Source organism: Eleginops maclovinus, chromosome 15 (assembly GCF_036324505.1).
Source record: "Eleginops maclovinus isolate JMC-PN-2008 ecotype Puerto Natales chromosome 15, JC_Emac_rtc_rv5, whole genome shotgun sequence".
Lineage (NCBI taxonomy): Eukaryota > Metazoa > Chordata > Actinopteri > Perciformes > Eleginopidae > Eleginops > Eleginops maclovinus.
In genome coordinates, this window is record NC_086363.1 from 21632537 (window position 1) to 21652934 (window position 20398).

The 20398-nt window shown below is 41.2% G+C and overlaps 1 protein-coding gene and 1 long non-coding RNA gene across 2 annotated transcripts; one reads left to right on the plus strand and one right to left on the minus strand.

The window, feature by feature from the left end:
• Window positions 1–2087: 2087 nt before the first annotated feature.
• LOC134877259 (G2/M phase-specific E3 ubiquitin-protein ligase-like) lies at window positions 2088–10163 on the minus strand. The gene is given in 7 exon segments (XM_063902691.1): window positions 2088–2344; window positions 8018–8232; window positions 8442–8514; window positions 8517–8613; window positions 8981–9156; window positions 9332–9642; window positions 9838–10163. Coding segments are annotated over 7 exon segments (1455 nt in total).
• Window positions 10164–18365: 8202 nt separating this feature from the next.
• On the plus strand, window positions 18366–19053 carry LOC134876597 (uncharacterized). Its single transcript, XR_010167476.1, has 3 exons — window positions 18366–18479; window positions 18626–18846; window positions 19025–19053. It is a non-coding gene; the product is annotated as an uncharacterized LOC134876597 (long non-coding RNA).
• The last annotated feature ends 1345 nt before the right edge of the window (window positions 19054–20398 follow it).

Here is a 20398-nt window from a genome sequence, read left to right on the forward strand (position 1 = left end):
TAAGGGTCAGATGTGATCACGGTATGGAAAATATACATGTTGCCCGTTTTATGTTGGAAAGAAGGGGGTTGAATAGTCGTAGCGTTATTACAGGTGTTTCAGTACACAACCAAAGGATTGAGAGACTATGGGCAGAACTCAATAGAGTTGTATCAAGACACTTTGCAAATATTTTTAACTTTATGGAGGAACAGGGTATACTGGATTCATTGAATGAACTTCATCTTTTTTGTCTGCATTATGTCTATTTACCAAGAATTGAAAGGGCAGTAACAGAATTCATCAACCAGTGGAACAACCATGGCCTCTCCACACAAGGGGGGCAGACACCACTTCAGCTGTGGCATACAGGTGTCATAAACAGCGTAGGAATCCATCCGGTTATAAATGACATTATTGATGGTGACACCCATTATGGTATTGATGAAGAAGGACCATTACCTGAACTTCAAACCAATAATAATGTTATCATTCCAGACATTGATCTTGCCATTAATGAGACCACAATGAACAATATTCAACAAGTGAATCCACTTGAAAATGATGGAAACCATGGAATACATTTATTTTCTTCACTCTTGCAGTATTTTCAGTCCACATAGGAGTTACTTTGTAAATAAGCTGTTTTCCAACACTAAATGAACCTAATAAACACGTTTTCAAAACTATAAGAAGCATTTGTTCAAAGTGTTTTTCTCAAAAAGACATACTGCGAGACAAGCAGAGACTGAGACTTTAAAGATTGCAAACTTTATTGCAACAGCAATGTTATATTCTGAGAAAAATGTGCAATCAGAAATGCAACTAATAGACCTCTTTATAGAACACATGGAAAAAGTTAACTAACAAATGTCATCGAAATATGTATCTATGCATTTATTTCTCTATTGTTCTCATTTTTTTTTTTCCTGTATGTATTTACTTTGGTTATGAGTTGGTCATTTTTTTGCTGTTTCATTTATATGCCAACTTTCTCGTGTGGGTTTCTTTTTACAGCAGGCAAATCAGTTAAATTATATTTAATATTACTTTCATATTCACCCACTTACCATTAATCCGACAATTGTCCACTTCACTGTGTACTCCATTGTGTACTTCAACATGTGTAATCACGATTAATGTTTTCTCTGCTTTTAAAAAACCAAATTCTAATTAATTTCGAATAATAGTTAATTTTTCTTTCTTATTTATCTACTTATTTCTTCCCTCTCTCTAATCTATTATTTCTACGATACTTTCTTAAACAAAGGGACAATGTCGGAGAAGGGGAAGGAAGGTATCCCCAAGCCCAAAAAAGGAAAAAGTAAATTAAAGAAACAAACTCAGAATAGTAAACATGCTAAGAATACGTTAATACATTGGACAATACCAAACTAATTTTATTAATGGTAACATTTATCTTCTTTCCTCTCTTTGACCCTTGCCCGTTTTTCTCTTCCTTTTATCTATTTATCCATCAATTTTTAATCTCCTTTTTCCCCTTCACACCACTACTCCAATTGCACAACAAACACACCTACAGTTTCCCCAAACACCCCAAATCAAAATCCCCAACCTCTGATTAATACTTTTCTGCTGTTGCTGTTACCTGTCAAGTCCCCTAATGTACTAAGTTCTGTTTTATGTCTTGTCCTGCCTCACCTGTTATGTCTCTTTGCACTGAAAAAAATATTTTCTTTTCTAATCTAAAATACTATAGACTACAGAGCAAGTGAGACACCGACAGAGATTGCATACAGAGTATGATGCAGTGGGGGAAATAAGTTTTCAACTCAACATATTTTTCATTAAACATATTTCCGATGTAGCTATTCCTTTGAAATTTGAACCATATATTGGTATTGACTTAATAAAACTACACAGGTAAAGGAAACGTAACATTCCATTCCATAAAAAGTGTTTAACAAAGTGAAATAACACAGGAACATGTAAATGTCTTTACCTGTGTAGCTTTACTTATTGACTTTTGTTGAATCAATTCCAATATGTGGTATGAATCTCAAACAAATAGCTGCATCAGAAAAATATAAAAATATTTAACGAAAGAAATGTTGACACGTTGAAAACTTATTTCCACCACTGTATATTCATGACCTGCCAAACCCATGAGTGTTCCCTAAAGCAAAGTCAAACTTGTCTTTAAAGACTTTGTATGACACATGTAGCGGCAACCTGATGCAGTTGACACATGTGTTGGCCATAGGGAACAATGGTGTAAAGGCATAGTCATCCTCTCCCTTGTGAATGAACTCCACAGAAGGTGTTGGGGAAAAGCCGATGGGTGGCACCACAGATGTTCCTGTTGCGAAGGCCAATATTTTTTGTAGTTTGGATGGCCCTTCTTCTATACAAAAAAACTGAAAAACGGGGGCGTGGCTATGGCGCGGAGCTGAGCGGTCGCATATATTCTCTCTGTCAAAATCGGTTAAATTGAACAGTATCCTGTGTGAAAAGCGAACAAACGCCTTTATTAACCCAAGTTAAGTGTATCTTAGACCGTGATATGTCGACCAGACAACCTAAAACAGCCTCGGGCCACCAGAAAAAGTCTCAGAACAAGGCCGACCGACCTGAAGAAACAGAGGATGATGCTAACAAGCTAGCTACCCAAACTCTGGAGGCGGCGGACATTCTGGAAGCGATCGCAGCTCTGAAGGACGACTTCGGCACCAAATTTGACGGGGTTATGACTGCAATAAACGGGATCAAATCGGATATCAAAGACTTCTCAGGGAGACTGGGACAGGCAGAAGATCGGATTGGTGAGCTAGAAGACGATATCGCTGTCCATAATACTAAAATAGCCGCGCTGGAGAAACAGGTTTCTGAACTCACCTACAAAATGGATGACCTGGAAAATAGGAACTGCCGCTCAAATCTCAGGCTGGTGAATCTCCCGGAGAAAGTTGAAAAGGGCAACCCAGTTGCTTTTCTGGAAAAGTGGCTACCTGAAGCCCTGGGCCCGGGCACTTTTCCGACTCCGCTGATTATTGAAAGGGCTCACAGGCTACCGGGCGCGCCGCGCTCCTCCGCTCCGCGAGTCATGATAATGAAGTTGTTAAACTTTCAAGACAAGATCCGAGTCATGCAGGCTGCCAGGAACAAGGGCAGGATCATGTACGAAGACCACCATGTCATGCTTTTTCAAGACCTGTCTACAGATCTTCACAAGAAAAGGAGGCTCTTCGATGATGTTAAACAACGCCTGAGAGCTCTGAAGATCGATTACGGATTTATCTACCCCGCCAAATTCAGAGTGTTTCACGAGGGTAAACCCCACCTGTTCGCTGACCCTTCAAGCGTGGACTCGTTTATAAAGAAGCTGGACACATAGCTGGCTGGTCACCTTGTGTGTGATGAACAGTCTACTAAACGTGGTCTTATACCCATACAACAGCCAGATACACATGCACACTTTATTGTTCGTTTATCGCCTTATACCGATTATATCCGGAGGGCTGGTTTATTTTGTGACATGCTGGTTCTTGTCTGCTCCTCTTTATTAGTGGATCAGTGAGCTCCTAGTTCGCTCCCAATGTTGCGAGGGAAGACTCGTCGTGTCGTTTGGGGAGACGACTCGGGGATTAATTTAAGGGTTATAAATGTAACGTTACATTATTTTCCAAGACATCAGATAACCACATGCGTTCTATTAAAAACAGGCACATCAGTGTTTATTTCCATCCCGTCTATGACGGGGCTTGTACCACTCATACTGGATTACGTTAAATATGACTTCTAATTTAAATTTAAAGTTTACGTCCTGGAATGTTAGAGGCTTGGTTAGACTGGTTAAAGCGAAGCAAGTAATAAGTAGGCTTAAGCAACTAAAATCATCAGTAGTGTATATTCAGGAAACCCACTTGCTGTCAGATGAAGTCATAAAGATAAAAAGGAGATGGCCAGGGCAAGTAATTTCAGCCTCTTACGTATCTCGTACCCGTGGGGTGATGATCCTTATTCACAGATCTGTCTCCTTCAAGGTAGACAATATAATTCGTGATATAGGGGGTAGATATTTGATTGTTCAGGGTACATTGCTAGACGAAAAGATAAATATGATTAACGTATACGCCCCAAACGATGATAACCCCAAATTCTTTGAACATTTATTTTTGATAATTGCCTCACTCCCAGGGAGGGTTCTCATGGCAGGTGACTTTAACTGCACTTTAGATCCCAAATTGGACCGCTCTTCTGGAGTAGACTCCTCTCACACACAGAGTAGGAAGAAGCTGTTGCAATATGTAAATGATCTAAACCTGTGTGATCCTTGGAGAAGTTTAAACCCTGATAAATTAGAATGTTCCTGTTTTTCTTCCTCTATTAAATCTTACTCCCGCATAGATTATTTTTTAGTATCAAGCTCTATGCTCTTCTCTGTGGTAGATTGTAATTATAATAGTATACTGCTGTCAGACCACTCTCCTACTTCACTTATATACAACGTCCCGAGGTTGGTTAAGTCCACTTCGAGATGGAGATTTCATCCAAGATGGCTTTCTGATTCAAACTTCCTGCTTTTTTTAAAAGCTCAAATTGAGATTTATTTTAACACAAATACAAATGAGACCTCTGCTATTGTCAGATGGGAGGCCTTTAAAGCGTACATCAGAGGTATGATCATATCCTATACCAGCTCAAAAACAAACAAACTTAAACTGGAAATTAATGAACTTGACCGTAGAATCAGACAGTTGGAAGGAGAGGCTTTCTTGGATGACTCCATAAAGATAAAACAAGAATTGATGTCTCTTAAAACCCAGTATGAAAAAATGTCTATGACAAAAGCAGAAAACAGTCTAATCCGTCTGAAACAGAGTTACTATGAACAAGGTGAAAAATCTGGGAGATTGTTGGCTTGGCGTATTAAGAAATTGGATGCAGATAGGGCAATTAATGCGATCCAAACCCAAAGTGGGACAATATCAGCAGACCCCCAGGAGATCAATAAAACCTTTGCCTCTTTTTACAAAACACTGTACACATCTGAAACTCCTGAAAACTTAGGAAAACAGAATGATTTCCTGGATAAACTTTGTATTCCTACTATAGCCGATTCTAAAGCACATTTGGACGAAAAATTAACTCTTTCAGAAATCTCCAATGCCATTATCAATATGAGGGGAGGTAAAGCCGCAGGTCCTGATGGACTCCCAGTTGATATTTACAAGATATTCAAAGATAAACTACTGGGACCTCTTTTGGCCATGTATGAAGAGGCCTTTCAACAAGGTTGTCTCCCAGAATCCCTGAGGAGTGCACTAATAACACTTATTTTGAAACCTAATAAATCTCCCACCAATTGTACATCATTTCGGCCTATTTCTCTGCTTAATACAGATACTAAAATTATCGCTAAAGTCATGGCTAGAAGATTAGAGCTGGTGCTTCCAACTGTGATCAATCCAGATCAGAACGGTTGTGTGAAAAATCGCCAGGCCTTCCATAACGTAAGAAGAGTGTTGAATTTAATACATGTGAGGGAGGGAACTCCTGACACAGCCATTCTATCTCTGGATGCTGAGAAGGCTTTTGACAGGGTGGAGTGGAGTTACTTACTTGATGTGCTTTCTCGATTTGGGTTTGGCAACTACTTCCGAAAATGGATTGAAATACTGTATACTGACCCTATGGCAGAAGTCGCAACCAACTATATAGTATCACCTCCTTTCAAGCTCTCCAGAGGTACCCGTCAGGGGTGCCCTCTTTCACCAATGCTCTTTGTCTTGGCCATGGAACCTTTCGCTATAGTGGTGAGATCACACCCCTCAATATCAGGTATCAAAGTAGTGGACTTAGAACATCACATCTCAATGTATGCCGATGATACCCTTCTGTTTCTAACAGACCTAAAGAATTGAATTCGCAATCTAACCAATTTAATCGACACTTTTGGAAAGTTCTCAGGCTTTAAAGTAAACAAAACAAAATCTTCTATCATGTTTTTGAATAAGCAGGAGAGATTAAATCCTGTTATAAACCATCCTTTTAATAATGCGGAGAATGGATTCAAATATCTTGGTGTTAATGTTACCCCAACCACAGTGGACTTAGTTTCCTGTAACTATGAACCTATGATGACTTCGATAACTGAATCTATGAATAGTTGGTCATCTATGCCAATCTCTCTTTTGGGACGTATAAATGTGATCAAGATGAGTGTGCTCCCTAAATTTCTATATCTTTTTCAATCTGTCCCTCTACCCCCACCACCACAGTTCTTTTTAAAAATGAAGCAACTATTTACAAAGTTTATTTGGAACAATAGAAGGTCAAGGCTGCGATTCTCACTTCTCTATTTGCCATATGAGAGAGGAGGGTTACAATTACCCAATTTACAATGGTATTTTTGGGCTGCCCAGGTTAGGGCAGCAATGTTCTGGTTCTCAGCTGAGCCTATGTTACCATGGGTACAAATTAAAAGTACTTGTACAAAGGGCTTGCGGCTTGACACTTATTTATACTCTGCGCCTGTCAAAGAATTAAAAAAGCTCACTGATAACCCCTTTGTGAGAAACACAATTAGTATCTGGCATGAAGTACAATTATTTCTAGGTGAAACAGCTTTTCTTTCATGTTTTTCACCAATATGGGGAAACAACAGCTTTTCTCCCGGCAAAAGTGACCTGGGCTTTAAATTGTGGGCAACAAAGGGCATTTATAAAATCATGAATCTATACAGTAATAACAAACTTTTGTCATTTGAAGAATTTAAAAATAAATATGACATACCTCAGAAACATTTTTAAAATATTTACAGCTACGAAGCTTCATTTATACGCAGACACATTCTGATGTACAACCTCCTTTATCCATATTAGAACATGTGTCGGTGAATAACTGTATTGGCAGGGGTCAAATATCCTTACTTTATAACATACTGGTGAAAAACCATAAAGACTCCACTGAACATAAGAGGGCTCAATGGATAGGAGACTTGCAAGAAGATATCTCTGAGTGGGAATGGAGTGAGGTATGTTCAAGTGCTCATCTCCTAACAATAAATACTCATCTCAAACTGATTCAGTACAACTGGATTATGAGGGTTTACATTACTCCAGTTAGACTGAATAAGATGAATCCAAATATTCCCGATATCTGTGTCAAATGCAATTTAGAAAAAGGCACTTTATTTCACTGCCAGTGGAGTTGTCCTGAGATACAAAAGTTCTGGAATGAAATCATAAGAATGATTTCTAAAATTACCTTAAATCCAATCCCCATTTGCCCTAAACTTTGTATTCTGAATCTGTACCCAGAGGACTGTTTGTTAAACAGCAAAGAGAAGAAAATGACAGATTTATGTCTATTACAAGCAAGACGTTTGATCTCTCTCTGTTGGAAGGATGTAAAGAGCCCTTCTGTTGGCCACTGTCTTAAAGAGTTGTCCGCATGCCTTGTCCTTGAAAAATTAACATACACAGTGAAAAAGAAGTCAGCCAAATTCTATGAGGTTTGGACTCCCTTTCTTACATTCCTGGAGAATTGTGACCTTGGGGAAGTTTTGGAGACTTGAGAGTGGTATATCCATAGTGAATACTGAATGTATAATAACTATGATGTCTACATACAACCATATTGTGTCCAGCACCTATTTTATGTCTTTTATGTAATGTTATAAGCCTGTATGTGCGTTGCATTTTTTATTTTATTTAAATTATTATTATTATTTAATTAATTTTAATCTATCTTCCTTTGTTAGTTCTGTTTATTTTCCCTTAGGGAGGGGGAAGGGGGATTTACATTATTAATGTTGATGTTTAACTTTTTGCTATAATGTACCATTGTGGATTGTCGATTTCTACAAACATCTGAAAATCAATAAATACATGTTCAAAAAAACTCCAGAAAAACAATTTAAGTGGTAGTTGGTCTAATTAACATGTTTATTGAACATCTCTTGAGTTATTATCATTAGCTGATGATGGCATGTATGTTTTGTAGGAAAAACTATTTTTAAAGTAAAAATATAAATAGATGCATCATTTTATGAGTAGTATAAACTATCAATTACCTTCTGTATCCTGGAGATAGTCTCTCCAGAAGATTACAACCATTTCTTCTGCAGTTCTCTTGTTGCTCCCTTCTGGAGAGAGTCGAATGCTGAAGAGATTGTCCATCTGGTCAGCAGTGAGAAGACTTGCCTCATAGCAAAACAGGGGCTTAAAGCTGTCAGGATGTCTCCTGATATTTTCAAGAACCCCAAGAGTCTTCAGACCTTCAGAGAATCTGTACAAAGTACATGGAAACATTTGACTAATTTTGCATAATTTAAATAGGGTTCCTAATTCACTTATGAATTGTCAATTTGTGACTTACTTGTATATACAACTAATACTTTTTAGTTTTAGTGAAGTTAATCCTACAACATGTTGGTCAATAATTCAAATTCTGATTCCTATTCTGATTAACCTGACAAAATAACCAACACTGAATACCTTTGAAATGGACCTTGGACCCTGTGGACAACCTGAAACATCACTATGTCCTGTACCAGCAGCTCCCTGTCCCGATTGACTGCACAGGCCTTAGACATCCTGCATTAGCCAGGTACTCAAGTAGAGGTGCCTTTGACTCCTCAAGCTCCTCAACCATGGTACTTTCAGATACCTAGCATCACAAGGAGCAGCAGGTTGGCTTGTTATGGGGGCTACTTGTTATGCTTATAACTTATTAGTAAAAAACCCAGACACTAGAGGACTGCATAATTACACGATAACAAATGGTCCCTTAACAGTTGATTGAGGTTCAGGGTTTTTTTTCCCACAAAGCTACAATGTGACAGAAAACATAGAAATTATAATTGGCTTGTCTGTTGGATTGTGGTGGAATTCAAACTACAACACATGGAAAGTGGGCATTCAGCAATGGACTGGGCAGGACCGATACTGCCTCTCAAAATGTAAAACAGCAAGAGAACATTGTAATATTACCTAATTCTAATGGAATATAAGACGTAAACTAACTACCAACTGACCTTTTTGACTTTCTCAAGGAGTTCTGGGTCAGCTATGTCTTCTACAGCTGGATTTGCTGAACCTTCAACAAGAAGCGAAAACACTGTTGGTGACAGGAAGTTTGGTGGTGGACCACCATGCACCAAACTCACTGCAATGGCTCTGCCAGCGTTGTAGTACCGGTCCTCTCTTAGAGCTGCAAAACAATCACATAAAAGGAAATGTAATATTGAAAAATTAGTAAAGACTCATTGCTACATATAATCATGGATTTGAGGTGTTATTAAATACATTGTAGATCAGTTTGCATGTAAAAATCACCATACACTAAAATAGCTCCCATTATTAATAAAAAAACAACAAGACATTACCAGTACTGTCAAGAGCAAAGTTCTTGCTGTTTTCTTTTCCCTCAAACATGGCGAATCTGGCAATGGTCTCCATCAGCAGCCTCAAGAATTCCCTCCTTGGCCCTCCTAAATCAATCCCTTCCTCATTTCTCCCCATGTCATCCGAGAACTTTACAGAAATGATCAAGTTGGGGTCATAGGATACCCTTTGGAAACCCCGCATGGCTCCTTCCCAGACAGCAGAGCGATTTATATTGAACCTGCACTGTCGTTTTGTAATAATTTTGCTTGAGAGTTCCAGCAGTATCTCCTGACTCGGGACCTTTTCTGCACTATAAAGACAAAAATGATCAAAAACACAGTAAAGTTACACATTTTAGAATAACCCTTTTTCGTCATTGCAAGCATCCAAATAATCCTCAATGTGTACGTCACAATCATTTAAAGGTCAATTATCAGATGACACCCTTATTAGTTATCCTGATCTCTCACTCTCGCAGTCTGTGTGGGCTACTCACATTGGACACTCCATACTGGCAATAATGGCCTTGTTTAATTCCTCGTCATCTGAGGAGTCGTCAGGAAGAGTTGACACAAGTGCTAAATATGATGAGTAGTCATCATGGCCGCTAGTCCCATGGTTGCCATCACTCCTTGGAAGGCAGCCTCCATCTTGACTGCTTGTGCCAGGGCCGCCATCGACTCCTTCCACTACTAATCTACTCCTTTTAACAGCACTGGTAGCTGGGTTGTTGGTGGCGTCATCATTATAATCATCATCGTCAATACCAGTGCCAGTGCCAGGATTGCCTTCACCATCAATATTGCCAGTACAGGGATCATTATTTCTCATTGCTCTTGAGGCTGCCCTGGTGGTGAAACAACTGCTCATGCCTGCAGGGATTTGCAGGATTTCACAACAATCCTCATCACTGTCCTTAGCAGTTGATCTGTCAGTGGTAGATTGTTCACCTTCCTCCTCTGAGTCAGTCTTTGAAAGAGAAAGAAAGAAAACCCCAAATGATATATCAAAAGCAAAAAAAGTAAGAATTTGAAATTAAATAACCTTAAATAAAAAACAAGTAATTACTTAACTGATTAAAATAGAGAGCATTTGTTCACACTCTTCTCAATTTAAATTGCTCTATTTGAATTTACTATAAACTTTAAATTGCTATAAGCAGGTAACAGTTAACATTTTATTTTCAAAAGGTAATTATACTTAATTTAATTAAGTGGTAAAACAAACAAAAACGCAAACTTACTAAAAGGGTCCTTGATGTTCTTACATACAGGGCTTTGGTTTTAAAAACCTTGTGGAATAGCATCCCATTCAGCTCCTGACCCTCCTGGATCTTAGGGGACACCAACTTATTGCCACAAGACATTACAAGATGGAGGCTACAAAGAAGATGTAGGATATTACAACAACAAGAAATACTTTACGGCTAATGGCTTAACAATATGATGTAACAGTATGCTTGTGTTAGTGTGTGTCTGTCTGTCTGTCTGTCAGGTTCTTGCTCCTGTAAGGTGTGTGACTGAATCCTGTACATTTTGAGCCAAATTCAACTTTTATGTGTTTTTATAAATGATGATTGCATTTGAAAATACGTTTTAAGAGTGCTCTTTAAATAAAGATTATTGTATTATTAACAACGCAAGAAGGAAAAAAAATGGGTTTACCTGACGTCCTCCGGAATATGCTCACCAAAGCCATGTCTGATGCGATCAATAGCAGTCCGATGGTCCCAGGGCTTCTGGAATTCAAAGGCACTGAGGATATGTCCATGTTTGTGTAACCATACTTTTGGACGTTGTTTGCACACTACATCCAATGATGGATTGGGGAGTAGTATCACATCCTTATTGAAATGGCCATGCTGCTGTGCCCTAGCTCTGAAATAAGAATGTATTCTGCATTATAAGTCTACTATTCGACTACATGAAGACAGACAGTTAAGTCATACTGCTATAATAAAACAATAATTGGAAAACAGTAAGTCAGGGTACTAAAGTATAATCAGTTTCCCCTTAATTAAAAACTATAAAACGAGCAAATGTTTTTTTCCCCGTTTTAAACCAAAAATTAAGTGCATCTGAGTCACCAGCACAGGTCCATATCTCCCACTGTGAAGGTTATAACAATGTTAATGTTATTATTATTATTGTTATTAATAATAATGATAAAACTGACAATGCTCTTCATTTGATGAAGATGAAGATTCAACTTTATTGTCATTGCACAGAGTACAAGTACTAGGACAACGAAATGCGGTCTCTGCATTTGACCCATCCTAGTGTTAGGAGCAGTGGGCTGCCATTATGTACGGCGCCCGGGGAGCAGTGTAGGTAACCAGTGTCTTGCTCAGGGACACCACGGTGGCACTAGGTCTTTCGGGGACTTGAACTGGTGACCTTCCAGTCCCCAGGCCAACCCCCTATGGACTTCGCCACCACCGCCAACGGACTGAGCCGTGTGTGCTAACTAAGATCGACTCAACTGTGACGGCGGCTGCAGGTGAATTGCACATAAAAATCGACAAGTTGTTGAGGGACTTAAAATCTGAAATCTTCAATGTGCGCACAGAGTTTACTAAGGTTATTGAAGATGTCAGGAAGGAGAACGCAACTTTTGTAACGCACATTGAAGACCTTGAGGAGGGGGCTAATTGCTATGCTAACCGGGTAATGGAACTGGAAGCTAACCACAATTTCCAGTGAAAATGGAAACCATAGCTCAACTGCTGCAGGATGCCCTGAGCCTGGACTACACACCGAGGCTTGACCGTGCACATAGGAGCTTACAGCCTAAACCAGCTGATGGGGACGCACCGAGGCCGATCATCATTAAATTCCACTACTTTCAGGAGAAGGCAGATGTTGTTCGAGAAGCCATGGGAGCGGGGCCCATCTTTCACAAATGCAAGCGTTTCCACATCTACCCGGATTACGCTCTTGGTGAGGAAAAGTAGGGCAGCCTATACTGAGGTCCGGCGGCTGCTGCGCAGATGCAATGGTGTGAATTATGGTATCGTGTATCCAGCCACACTTAAAATCACAACCTCAGCCGGTAAGCAAAAGTAATTTGAAGACCCCATCAAGGCAAAGCACTACATTGAGACGGATTTGTACCCGCGCAATGGCGGCGCTGGGGGGGGCAAGCAGGGTCTTAAGACCCTCCAGTCAAAGGATTTGCCCCCCCTGCCCTCGAAACATTTAAGCATTACAAACTATAATCCAAATAAAGGAAAAATGAAGACACCACCGAGACATAACAATCATAGGTAATCGTCCGACAACAATTGTTTATAACGTTGCTGTAGTGGTCCGTATTACAGAAGCGTCTGTATCTTTTTAGTATGTGTAGTGCGATTTGATTGGCAGTTTGCACGCAGACGTCAATTGGCGTTCATGTTGGCGGCGGTTGACGCATAGCGGCTAGTTAACGACAGAGCAGATTAGCGAGTGACAGAGCAAAATGGACCGTTTTGTAACGTTAATTTCCAGAAAGCGGATGAGCGTGGATGATGGTGGTGGCGGCGGTGATTTGCGGATGCACAGTATGATGGAGGAGGACAGAGTGGACATGGACAGTGAGTATGAAGGGGAGGATGAAGAGGAGGATGAAGAAGCGGCGGTAATGGAGTCGGCGGGGGCGAGGGCGGAGGCGGCGGCGGAGGAGCCGGCAGCATCAGACTCGGAGGCTGATAACATCCCCGAAAATGTCGGGCAAGATTCGGGGAGTGAAGGGAGAGCTTCACCGACAGCCGTAGCTCCGATCTTGGGTGGCGGGAAACCTGCGCTTTACATCCACTGCTATACACACAGATTAAACTTGGTTTTAGTTGACTGTGTACATAATGTGAAACCAGTTGCAGAATGCTTTGCAACGGTCAAGATGTTGTACAACTTCTTTTCTGGGACAGTGACTCACAAGGTGTTCATGGAGAAGCAACAAGAACTTGAGCCCACCAAACGCACAGTGGAATTGAAAAGACTATCAGATACCAGGTGGGCCTGCCAATATTCTACACTGTGGGCAATAAAAAGAACTCTCCCTGCTCTCTTAGCAACTCTTGTGGATGTGAGCAACCAGACGAATGCTCATAGAGCTACTGAAGCAAGATCACTGATTGGACTGATTGATGCACAATTTGTTGTGCACATCTGTATGCTGGAGAGCATATTCAAGCTCACAAAGAACTTATCTGATCATCTACAGGCCACAGATTTGGAGCTGGCATCTGCCATTGATCTGGTCTTTGCAGTTGTTGATACCCTCAATGACAAACGCAATGCTGAAACATGGACTGAAATCTGGGAGTGTGCCAGTGATATGTGTGAGACAGTTGGCATTGACATGCAGCGCCCACAGGTAAGGAGAAAAAAACAGCCCCACCACCTGCAGGACTTTGTGGTGAACAGCCAAACAGGATCAAAAGAGCTGCTGGAAACCTCAGAAGACTATCAGAACCACTGCTATTTCCCTGTAATCAATCGATTAATCAGTGAATTGGACAGGCGCTTTTCCTCTGACAGCTGTCACGTTCTATAAGGAGCAGCAGCTCTTAACCCAAAACACGAGACATTCTTGGACAAAGATACTCTTTTGCCCATGGCTGAACATTATGGCGCATTGATTGAAAACCTCTCAGCAGAACTTCACCAGTTAAAAAGAGTGATTGAGAGAGGAAAAACCAAAAGGGGGGACGTTGTCAGCACCACCCATGATGTGCTGGTGCTTTTGAGGCCATACAAGGATGCATTCGTGGACCTGTTCAAGCTTGTCTGTATCTCTATGACACTGCCTGTCACATCGGCTTCATGTGAGAGGAGCTTCTCCTGCTTACGGCGTTTGAAAACCTACCTGAGGAACAAAAGCGGAGATGCTCGTACCAGCAATCTGGGTGTCCTGGCAATTAGTTCAAGCAGGGCCAAAGCACTTGATGTCGAGGCAGTGATTAACCGCTTTGCAGCCAATCACAACAACAGGCGGATCGTTCTGTTGTGAGTGACCAGTGAGTAAACAATTCTTTTTTGACAGATTTTAATTATGCTACCGGTACTTATTGTTTGCCTCATATTATGTCAACTGTAAGTGTAGTAATTAGCCTGTGTGTCTGTCTGTGTGGTTGTTTCAGCAGTTTCAGTGGAGTCCAGAGGAGGAGGAGAGAGGAGTTGAGAGAAGAAGAGAGGAAGACAGCAGTGGAGAGTGAAGGAGAGGAGAACAGAGAAGGAGAGATAGTGAAGATGAGAGGAAGACAGAAGTGGAGAGTGAAGGAGAGGAGAACAGAGGAGTTGAGAGAAGAAGAGAAGAAGACAGAAGTGGAGAGTGAAGGAGAGGAGGACAGAGGAGGAGGAGAGAGGAGTTGAGAGAAAAAGAGAGGAAGACAGCAGTGGAGAGTGAAGGAGAGGAGAACAGAGGAGGAGGAGAGAAGAGATGAAGGCAGCAGTGGAGAGTGAAGGAGAGAGAACAGAGGAGGAGAGAGAGAGGAAGACAGCAGTGGAGAGTGAAGGAGAGGAGAACAGAGGAGGAGAGATAGTGAAGATGAGAGGAAGACAGAAGTGGAGAGTGAAGGAGAGGAGAACAGAGGAGGAGTTGAGAGAAGAGAGGAAGACAGAAGTGGAGAGTGAAGGAGAGGAGAACAGAAGAGTTGAGAGAAGAAGAGAGGAAGACAGCAGTGGAGAGTGAAGGAGAGGAGAACAGAGGAGTTGAGAGAAGAAGAGATGAAGACAGAAGTGGAGAGTGAAGGAGAGGAGAACAGAGGAGGAGGAGATAAGTAGAGAGGAAGACAGCAGTGGAGAGTGAAGGAGAAGAGAACAGAGGAGGAGAGATAGTGAAGATGAGTTTAGAGAGGAAAAGAGGGGAAGAAGAGAGGAAGACAGGAGTGAAGAGATAGTAAAGAGGAGATCAGAGGTGAGACCAAAGATTCAGTGAGTTAAGAGACAGTGGTAAGACTGTGTTGCACTACACACTGCTACAATTCTGTTACACTCGTAAATCCACAGATGTTCTCTGTGGTGGCTATGATTTGAATTGTATTCTTGTGCTTGCTTGTTTGTTGATTCATTAAATACAAGTAATTAAACATGCTTGTGTTTGTTGCATATAAACATTTAGTAACGTGCATTTCAATGTAGTGTATTAGCCCGGGAACAGTGGTGTTTGGTGTTCGTTATGTCAGAATTCACTAGCACCTCCTATAAAAAATCAGACCTCCCCCCATTGCCCCCCCAACAATAATTTTCTGGAGCCGCCCCTGTACCCGCGGGGTGCGGAGGGAGAGTGATAACCAGCATTGGGGCCATGACCGATACGGACGGAGCTGCAGGATAATGTCGCAGCCTGTGTCCGGGACTGAATAGTGTTTGACTGTTAATTACACTACAGTTGGTTGCGTTGGTTAATGATGAGTCTTAATTGCAACTATTTTGGGACAGGGAAATTACAACAAATGCAGATTATCTTAAGTTATAGCTGTTTGTATTTCCCAACTGTAAGTGTTTAACTTTAAGGCTGTTTTAGTTTTTGACCAAATAAGTGCAGCAATGACGGTGCTTGGAGAAGGGCCCTGTTTAACTTAATTTCATCTTGTTCTGCTCTTGCACAGTTCAATTGAGAATTTAGGTTAGTCTTGACGTGCTATATGCCTAGGAATAGGATGAGTGCTGGTAGGGCAGTCTCAGATCTTAAGAAGACCAGCCTAGGGATCCACGATGCTAAGAGTGTATCTTTTGCTACATTTTTAGTTTCTGTCTGTTTTCAACTACTTTTTTGTTTTCTTTTTTTTTCATGTCTTAACCCAAGCAGACACACAAAATGTGCCAGTTTTCATGTCCAGACCATATATTCAATGGCAGAGTTATGGCTCCTGATGCTCTAGATCAGTGGTTCCCAAACTTTTTTTGGGGAGCACCCCCTTCTACGTCCCAATCGGGTTGATGCACCCCCCAAAAAAACGCAACAAAGCCTTGTTTTATCGCCATATAAAGACTCATGTTTAATCATGCGCAAATAACCAGAACACGCATGACGATAACAACATCAACAAAGTTTCAATATAATGCAATAAAGAAAAATTGCAGCAATATGTCACGAACTTTAAACACAAGGTAGTAGGACTCAAATGCACGACCCCAGGAGACAGTTAAAGTATAAAAAAAAGACTTTATTTCCAAAAGAAATGCACAAAAACAACAAGAACTCAAGACGCTCACATGGAGGATTAAAAAACACAATGCTGGTACCAGGGTTCGAAATAACGACACGCCCGCAAGCCCGGGTCTAGTAACTTTCTTACCGGGCTAGTAACTCTATGCACTTGCCTGCCCGTGTGTCTGGCAATTTTACAGCCCCTTTGCACGGAGCGTCTATTACAAGCATTACGGCCGTCATCGCGAACCTATTTTTGCTATTGTAAACCTCTCTTGCACAACATAAGATTGGTCTTATTTCGCACACGCTGCATTCGTGTCTTAATAATTTGTTTATTCAAATGTTTTTGTCCCTTCTGATAACCCGTAGGGTTCATGCTGTGTGTTGCCCACGATAACATGTAATAAAGTTAGCGTTCAATCTTATAGGTAAGCCACGTCATTTTACGGTGAACATAATCTTGGTTTTAGAAGTTAAGGTCACACAGGAGTATATTTGTAATGAGTTTGCCTGAATGCTAATCGTGTACACTGTTAAATGTTGGGTGATTTGTATAACTAGCACTTTTAAATCATTTGTAAAACATAAAAAATGGATGGAGATGTCAATGAGGAGATGTTAGATCTAGCAGTGACATACGGTGAGGTTCGTGGCTGGCGAGGCAGACACTTCCACTTTCAGTCAGATTTACGAGTAGGCCTATCTTAATCACTATAAAATCTGCCATTTTGACGAACAAGGTCATAAACGTCAAAGACATAACGTAGCCTCATAACGTAGCTCAGATCAACGGCAGAACAAGCATAACCCCGACTGGTGCGCTCTCGCACGTCCCCCTCATTGAGGCAGAGCTAGCTACTGTGTTTGCCTCCCTTCTGCGTTTTCACTGCAGTTGATCTAGTAATGGCCCTATTCACTTTTGATTTTATTAAAGCAGAATTTCCTTGGTTGATTGTGGACGAAAGTGAAACTTTATTCTGCCTGCCATGTCAAACTGTATACGGCCCCCATGCTGAAACCCGACAACAGAGGGATATCTTCAGAAAGCGAAGTCAAGGTTCCTTTGTCAAAGGGTGTCAAAACCTGAAGCATGACACTTTAGTCTGTCACCAACGATCTGACGGCCACAAGGAAGCCCAGGAGAAGTATGAGGCCAGGAATAAGAAGAAAGGTGAGAGCATAGCCGAGAAGACCATTGAGACTTTGAATACTAAAGTATTTCAGAAGCTCAAGATACTCTTCATAAATGCCCACGCCCTTGCCATGCACTGCAGACCAGTTTCTGATTTCAAATGGATGTGTGAGATGGATGAGAAGAAGGGCCTGGATCTCGGCAGCACCTACAGAAATGAAAAGAGCTGTAAGAAGTTTTTGGTTGCTATAGCCGAAATCACCCGTCTAGCAATTGAAGACAAGGTAAAGAGTGCTAAGTTTATCACAATAATGTCCGACGGATCAACAGATGTCTCTGCCACTGAACAAGAGATTGTTTACTTGCACTTTGCAGTGGATGGCAAGACTCACTGCAATTTCCTTGGACTTGTACAGTGTGACAAACCAGATGCCAATGGCATCTATGATGCTATAATGCAAGCTGTAAAGCTCCCGGGGATCCCAAAGGAAGAAATGATGAAGAAGATTGTGGGATTTGCTGGCGATGGGGCGGCTGTCAACACCGGGAAAAAGGCTGGGGTGATCGCTCTCATGCGGGAAAGAATCAGTGGAGACATACTGATGGTGCAGTGCATGGCCCATAGGGTGGAATTGGCCTTCAAAGAAGCCATGAAACAAGCCTCTTTGTTCATCAAAGTCTATGTCCTCCTGGATGCTCTGTACAAGCTTTACAGGATCCCTAAACAGGCCGCTGGTTTGAAGGTAGCTTTCAGTACCACCAACATCTCCAAGATCTGGCCTGTCCGAGTTGGAGGAACGCGCTGGGTTAGCCATACCCACACAGCACTGCAAAACATGTTGCGTGGTTACCGTGCAATTGTTCTTCATCTCAGTCAAGTAAGACATTTGATAATAATAACATGTTATTAACAGCCCGATGAATTTTCTGTTGCATGAATGATATCATCTGATATCCACTGTGGCAACATATTGAAATACATTTTTGTAAATTGAAATTAAAAAAAATATTAAATGAATTGCAGGTTGCCACCACCAGGACAGCTAGTGGTATGCAAGCAAAGGCAAAAGGTCTCCTGAAAACGCTGCGCTCCAAAGATGCCATGACTTTTGCCCACTTCCTAAGTGACATTATGGCCGTTCTCTCCAAACTGTCGAAGACGCTGCAGCAGAGAGAAGTTTGTACCTATCATGTACATGAAGCACTGAAGGCCACAATGACCAGCATCAACAAATTCAAGGACCGGTAATATAGATACATTGCTCATTAAATCATGAAGTCATTTCCTGCTCTAATTAGTTGTTTAACCACTTGCTTATTTACGTAAATGCTCTTTGCTATTGCTGGTTCTTTTGTAAATCACAACTGTTTTATGCCTTTATTTTTGGTGGTGATGGTTTTGGTGCTGGTTTCACTATTTCAGGGCAGGACCTGAGCAGCGGAAACTCCAGCAGGGAGACTGTAACTCGTTTGAAGGTCAGACCCTAACAGGGGTAGACCACTCTTCAGGCCAGATTGAGAAGGTCGTTGAGGCATTGGTTGGTTCACTAGCCCAGAGATTCAGTGACATGGGAGGTGAAGTCCTCAAAGCTACAAAAATAGCGGACATGCAGTCATGGCCTCAGGATCATGAAGATGATTTTGGGGATGACTTCATTGGAGTGATTATCGACCACTACAGGGAGCACTTCGACAATGTTGGAGTAGATGTAAGTGCAATCGAAGCAGAGTGGACCTCCCTCAAACAAGCATTGTACGAAAACCAGGGGAACAAGATTCACTCCATGTCCTGGCCATCTGTGTTTGAGCTTTACAAGAGCACGTTTCCAAATATCCTGCATGTAATTGATCTGGTCTTATCACTCCCTGCCGCCACCTCTGAGTGTGAGAGAGGATTCTCTCAAATGAAGATTACCAAGTCCCAGTACAGGAATAGACTGAAGGCTACCACCATGACAATGCTCATGACAATTCAGCTGCACTCAGAACCTACAAAGGATTTTGATCCATCATCTGCCATTCACCAGTGGAATCAAAACCACAATCGCAGACCCAACTTCATGGAGGGAAGAAAGAAAGGCAGAATGGCAGCTTTGGAGGGAGCCAAACAAGTGCAGGAAGAGATTGATGGAGTTGACGGAGTGGATGGTGCTCAAATGGTTGCTGAAGCTGCTGGGGGTGCAGTAGTTGAAGCTGAAACCAAGGAGATAAACTCTGATGACTCAGACTGGTTTACAGACATGGAGGATAATGTAGATTCTGACGATGGTGAGATGGAAGATAGAGGTCTTGTTGGTGAGGATGAGGAATGATTGTGGTAGTCTGTTGTAGACCAATTACTACTGCTATTACAGCAAGTATTACGGTTTGTATTACCATTTTGCCTAAATGAACTGATGTTGATCGTTTGATCCACTGCTAATATTGTTCATGTCTCTTGTTCTCAGTCTGTTGTTCTACTTTAATAAATTATTGTTTGTAATCTGCTGTGTTTTTTCTTTGAAGAAAATGTAAAGCGCTGTCACTTATCCCAGCCTAAAGTATACTGATAATACAATCATGCCAAAAATAGCTGAAAACACAAATACAAAATAACAATAATGTCCAATTTTATCTTTTCTGAGCTGAAAGTCCGCCAAATCGCTTTTTTTATTATTATTATTATGAAAATTGTGGTGTATGATGTGAAAACGTGATGCGCGTGCCTACGACATACATTGATTTGCTTGGTCTAGTAACTTTACACCAGGGCTAGTAACTTTTGAAAGTTACTAGCCCTGTGGTCTAGCTCCTATTT